Raw genomic sequence first — 6000 nt, forward strand, 5'->3', positions numbered from 1 at the left:
AGAATGAAAAATGCAATAATTAGAAAAGCGGTATCTGTAAATCTTACCAAATTATAATTGCCAGAATGTTCAATTACTTGAAATAATTTTACAACCACAATCTCCACCAACACCATCTCACTTCTTGTCAGGACTTAGTCCCCTCGGGGGTTCAAATATTATTCTCAGTGTGATATTCCCCTTCAAGAATAAAAGGGAGAGTGGGAAGTGGAGCTGGGGCACAAAAGGGATGTTATTTTTTATCTGCCCCTTTTAATCTGGAAGAGTGAAACCCTCTCTGGATAAACGGAAGCAGAAATATTTCGGTAGAGCAATAACCTCCCCTAATCCCTACAGCCCATCACTAACCTCCCACAATAATTCACAAACATCTCGCGAAAGACACGACGCAGAAGATCAGAAGCTATAAGATCTTCTGCGAAGGTTGTGGGCCACAACTCTAAACAGCGTCCGCACAAACTATGGCAGCTGCGGATACTAGATGCACAAATTGAAAATGTAAAACTCTTCTGTGTGCACCTGTAGTCACACAGAACAGACCATGGACCATATGACCACTTAATGCCCGACGTAATTAACTGGCTCAACCACCGCAGTTCAAAATGTACAGTTGTTGCACTGCATCAACATCAGTCACAGGAAGAAGACTCGCCTCTAAACTCATTATCATTGTTGTCGCTATTAAATCTCCACTCTTGACTAGACCCCTGGGCCAGGCACATACCACATGGTGGAGTCCAACACTTACCGGAACAAGCCGCCGCAGTACAGCCTGACGGCCCGCAACAGCTTGCCGGGTGATACCACTCGCAAGCCTGGCCCGGGTGCCTACAGCCCAGAGAAGGTTAGTGTATGTGTGTGCATGTACATGTGTGTGTGTGTGTATATATTATTTTTGTGGGGAGAGGTGGTGCAGCGGTTAGCGACCTGCGCTACGAACCTGGCGACCCGAGTTCGAGTCCCGCTCATGGCCAACACCAGTGACGATTATCTAAAGTGGTCCTGGACCTCCCCTAGGTCGGCTCAGCCTCAAATGAGTACCTGGTGCAGTGTGTAAACATCTCCACTAGGGAGACAATGGCGGCCGGGCGTGGTTGCTGGCCATCCACCTCCTCGTGTGCCGTTCCGGCCTTCATAAGCGCTCGCTAACAGCACTTGCCTCAATGGTATGTAAGCCTGTACGGGCGTTCTTTGTCTTAATATAAATGTTGAGAGTGGGAGTGCAGCGATGAGCGCACTGCGCTACGAGCCTGGCCACCCAAGTTCGATTCCCGCTCAAGGCCAACACCAGTAGATTTGTGGACGGTCTGACAAAATCATGAGCAACTTGGACACATTATGGGGATCTTGTGGATGATTTGTTTTCACTTGGTATTGGCTTGGTGTCAGGTTTAGACAGGTTTTGTTTGTTCAACTTTCTTCCCATTTTGATTGCCAAGTTCTTATTATCGTAAACATAGATGATGATATCAATAATAATAAGTAGAGATAATTTTTCACGTAATTTTTAATCGTGGACATTATTCCAGAACACAATTCTACTTGGATACAAGTCTCAAACTAAGTTGTTCTTCAGTGCATTTTGTTGACGATTTCGTCAAAAGTCCTTCCTTGATTGAGAAACTCGACACATTCATCAATGACAGCGTGGCCTTCAAAATAAAAGATTTATGATGGGTGGAATTTCTGGCAATGGCCCTTGACTGCACATCGAGAGTCCAGACAAATAGAGTGGAGACGAGTTTGGGACGTCACTTTATATCACGCCGTAGGTGACTGTGCTATTGACGAATGTGCTTAGTGTTTATTTGTTACTGCCCGTGCTTGTGCACCACCGTCAATGCACGATCGCCAGATAATACATTTACATGATTGAGCATAACTTGGTGACACGCATGTACAGTCCAGCGATCAACTGAGCTAGCATGTAGTGTCCATAATTAGTAATAAAGTTAGGTTTGGGTTTTAGGTAGGGTTAGTGGGTACAGTTAGGGTGATGACAATGATTCTGGAAAGAGGCTAAGAGGTATAGTTTGAGCAAAAAATTGCACGAGAGTTAGCACAAGGGCTTTGTTCCGGCGTGTGCATGTAACATTACTGACGACATCGTTTGTCCCAGTCTCACTCTAACGTGGAGTTGTTTTTCAGGTGACGTTGACACATCTCCAGGCGCCAGGATATTCCTTTGGACTGCGCCACTCAGACTATGTGGCTCCTCTCATCATTCATACGGAGGAATAAAAGGACCCCAGGCTATCCCACCCAAGGAGTCCCCATCCACAGCAGATCCAGGGCAATTAACAATACAGTACCGGCACATTCTGGAATCGATTTCAAGCAGGAACAATATTTATTTTTCATAGATCAAGATCTAGAGCAATCAGTGGGCTCCTACTGCCCTTGTCGGAGAGCCAGCACTTGCTGTGTTTGGGCTCTGCTCCTGGCTGGGAATAATTAAACCGACCTTTCAAACATATCAATTTCATGGTCTCAGCACGGTTACCAGTCACCCTATAAAAAGATGATTATATGAGTAGTTATTCACGTAATTTAGAAAAGCGCCTCTCTGTGGGACAAAATATTTATCTCGCGCGATTGAAATGAGGTGAACCACTCTTTACGGAGCGCAACAGAAAGGCGTCTCCAGTGTTACGTGTGAGAAGCCTGTTCAAGTGAAACCCACGGTAAGTAGTTGTGTCACATTCGGGAACCATTTCCTGACGTGAGGCAATGCGTGCTTCGTGTTCAGAAGGATATTTGTTCTCCAATTCATGAATAGGCTTTGGCATTCGAATTCCATTTTTTTTAAAGTCAAGATGACGGCGTTGTCACGTCTAATGTCAACAAGTGTGCCATTAATGGTAGAAAACAGTCCAATCGTTTCCATCCTCGTTCGCAGATTGACATTTGATATCCACAGTCGCAGTACTCATCCCGCGCATTGAAATCGGGTTTTTATTTTTGGTCACTGACCTTTTTTGGATGCCACTGAAACGCCTGTCTTGGTGACCCAGCCTTCAGCACAGTACTTGGTTAGGTCAACGGGAGACCGATGTATCCTTTGCATCATAGGCACGCTGACAGTATGTCTCCTCTACATGTCTATCTCTCCGCGTGAAAAAAAACACATCGATATATTTTATACAATCCATTGGCTGCACTGGCCTTTGGGAGTACATCATTTCAGCAGAAATTGATCCCGTGCGAGCAGACAAACTCTGAACCAGTTTTCTACATAGTGTCATCAATATTGTCGGCTTTGCTTGAATATGGTTCTCGTAGTTCAAACACAAAATCACATAAAATAAAAGCTGGGCAGAGGTTTTTCTTTTTTTTCGCACTGCATCAATATTGCTGAAACGATGCACTCCCAGAAGGCCATGGGGCTGATGGGTTGTGTAAAAATAACTTTTATATTATGTCGAGAGACATATATGACAGGAGATGTATTGTATGCTTCATTATTTTGTTATTTACATAATCTTCAACAATGTAAATGATTCTTTTTGTGTTACCTACGAGGAATTTAACACACGTGATGTCATCTGGCAATTGACGTCATTTTTGGCAGGAAAATAACAGACGTGACATAATGTGATGTCATTTAAGGTGACATCATACCTTTACACCAACCCAATAATACATTTATTTATTTGGATCGTCCAACATTTCATATCTAGGGGTAGTTTCCATATTTTTCGATTTTATTTTGTAAATCAGTAACACGCCCCAACTACCTACTAATGCCTTGCTGAGTCACTCAGTCCTGAAGACGTTGAAAGGGGAGCCTGTTTGGGATGCTGGCCAATGCAGGGTCAGGTGGTGCACACCGCGTCAGTGCTTGGAGGGTTTCGTGGACTATGGAAATGTGTGATACTGTCATACCCGATGGGCCGCTCGGTGGCCAGCAGACGAGGGTAGAACATGGAATAGTTTGTTACCTGCCTGGGCGAACCTTCCAGTGCCGTCCACTCTTAAAGAACGGGTTTTCTCCGAGTGCTCCGTATATAGGAAATACTCTTTTAAAAAAAGCATTGGCCAAACATTACATTTGCAGGAGCCTCCCGAAATGACATCCGAGACTAGGTTAAGCTTTCCTGGGTAAATCAATTCTATTATTATATATTCCATGGACTATTTATGCTTGTCACGATATCAACGGGTATGAGAGAACACCCAAACTTTGCTAAACTGGTTCAAGATCAAGATGTCACCAACACCATAGCCGTCACCGCACCTCGGCCGTAGATTTCCTACCCTCTGCACGTGGTCTCGCAGCTGCTGCACAGAAAAGACACATTTACAAATTTAAAAAGTAGTATCTCAACTGCCCAGCAAATCACTTTCTCACATAATGCTGTATGTGTTTAATGCAATTAGATTTGATCTCTCATTTTATTCTCAATTTTTCTCTCGGGAGTAGAATCAAATTGAAATGATGAAATGTTCGTTCTTGAATCCTACGGGAGCAGTCGAGTATCGTATATCACTTTAATAGGCCCTCTCGACAACACAATTCAGCATTGAGTAATTTGACTTCTGTGTCTTACGTAAGTGTAACATGTTTCAGTCCATCGGCGTATTGGCCTTCGAGCCACATTTACGTGCACCATGTGTGTGAGTAAACAGAGCCTTGGGCAAGTTTTGATTCTAGGCAGATACTGCTGGATTTATCAGATGTTCTTGGCAAGGGTGCTCACTTCGAACGAATGGGCCTTCTGGCATCACATTTTTAAATGATATTGTTTAAAAACCCATACACAGTAATCGCACGTTGTGAGCCATTGCATAAATAAACAATTACATTCTATGGCATTCATAATTGAACTAATGTATTTTATTTCATTACCCACAATGCTCCCCCCCCTCCCACCACAGTGCATGAGTTCAGCATTAGCTTGCGCACTGTAAACAGTGGTTCACCGCGCAGATGTCATTGTGAGCTCCCTTCGCGCTCTCGTGCACGAGTTATTAAAAGCAAAAACGAAATCTTAAAAAAAATGTGTTTCATGTGAATTTAGTCAAAAGGAATCCCCCCAGAATACGTAGAAATACCTTCACGAATTTTATCCGCGAATCTCCGATGGTGGTCGTTACGGGGTGGTCACTGAGCTCCCACCGTGCGCCTCGGGCTTCCAATGCCAAAACTCTCAGCTTTACCCAACGCCTGTCCACCACTTGGTTGCCAAACCGAACGGATGGTGCTCCAAATGCCGAGACGTGTGTCGCCGTGGCTGAAATGCCAACAGATGTTCGCAGTTTCACCGCAGTGGACGTGGTGTGCCCGGGAGGAGTGGGATAGATATCCAGGCACTTCAAGTTTTTTTTAAATTGCTGAGCAAATTTGTCCCACTTGAATGCACCCCCCACCCCCTCGTCAATCAACACAAGTTGTTCTCAGTGAATGTTATTAAATATGAATACGTGTCCGTTTGCGTTGCCTTGTTTGAGGTCTTTTTTCTTTCTTATTGTGTTAATTTATTTGTTGCGACACATGCCAATCGATATGAAAAATATTTGTGTTTCGTGATATGTCGTTTTAATGAGAGTATATTTACAGGGTTACACAATAGTTTCCTCACCCACGTTCTAACCACGCAGATGTCTTCAGAGTTGTAACATTGAATAGCTAGGTAACGGTGAGGGTGCAGCCCTGCAATTTAATGCTTATGCTACTGCGACAAAAAATGCTTCTGCTACTGCAGGCCAAAGGGCCTCCATTAGACCTTCACGAGAGGTCAATGAAAAGTTATTTTGGCCTACTAATTCCACGCTGCCCAGACGTATTAGAAAGTGTGTAACCCACACGTCACACTACCACACACGACCTGCCTATCGTCTTAACTGTGGTGAACCCATTTATACTACCAGGTGGATAGTGACTAAGAGGTGGGGATTTAAGAAACTTGCCCCATTGTTCAACTTTTGTGCTGGGAGGTCGACCCAGCGACCTCTGGATTGCAAGTCCACTGTGATTACCATTACACAACGGTCGCATGC

General features: G+C 44.2%; 1 protein-coding gene across 5 annotated transcripts in view; it reads left to right on the forward strand.

Annotated features, from left to right (window-relative positions):
• The window catches only part of LOC133347542 (ciliary microtubule associated protein 1A-like), a 32113-nt gene extending 26678 nt beyond the window's left edge, over positions 1-5435 (forward strand). For all 5 annotated transcript variants that reach the window (XM_061559895.1, XM_061559893.1, XM_061559891.1 and 2 more), the window contains exons 6-7: positions 704-844; positions 2149-5435. In XM_061559895.1, the coding sequence (XP_061415879.1) occupies positions 704-844; positions 2149-2241 (234 nt within the window). In that variant the 3' untranslated portion in view covers positions 2242-5435. The remainder of the gene's footprint in view (positions 1-703; positions 845-2148) is intronic.
• The last annotated feature ends 565 nt before the right edge of the window (positions 5436-6000 follow it).

Source organism: Lethenteron reissneri, chromosome 26 (assembly GCF_015708825.2).
Source record: "Lethenteron reissneri isolate LAM-NWPU_2019-01 chromosome 26, ASM1570882v1, whole genome shotgun sequence".
Taxonomy (NCBI): Eukaryota; Metazoa; Chordata; class Hyperoartia; order Petromyzontiformes; family Petromyzontidae; genus Lethenteron; species Lethenteron reissneri.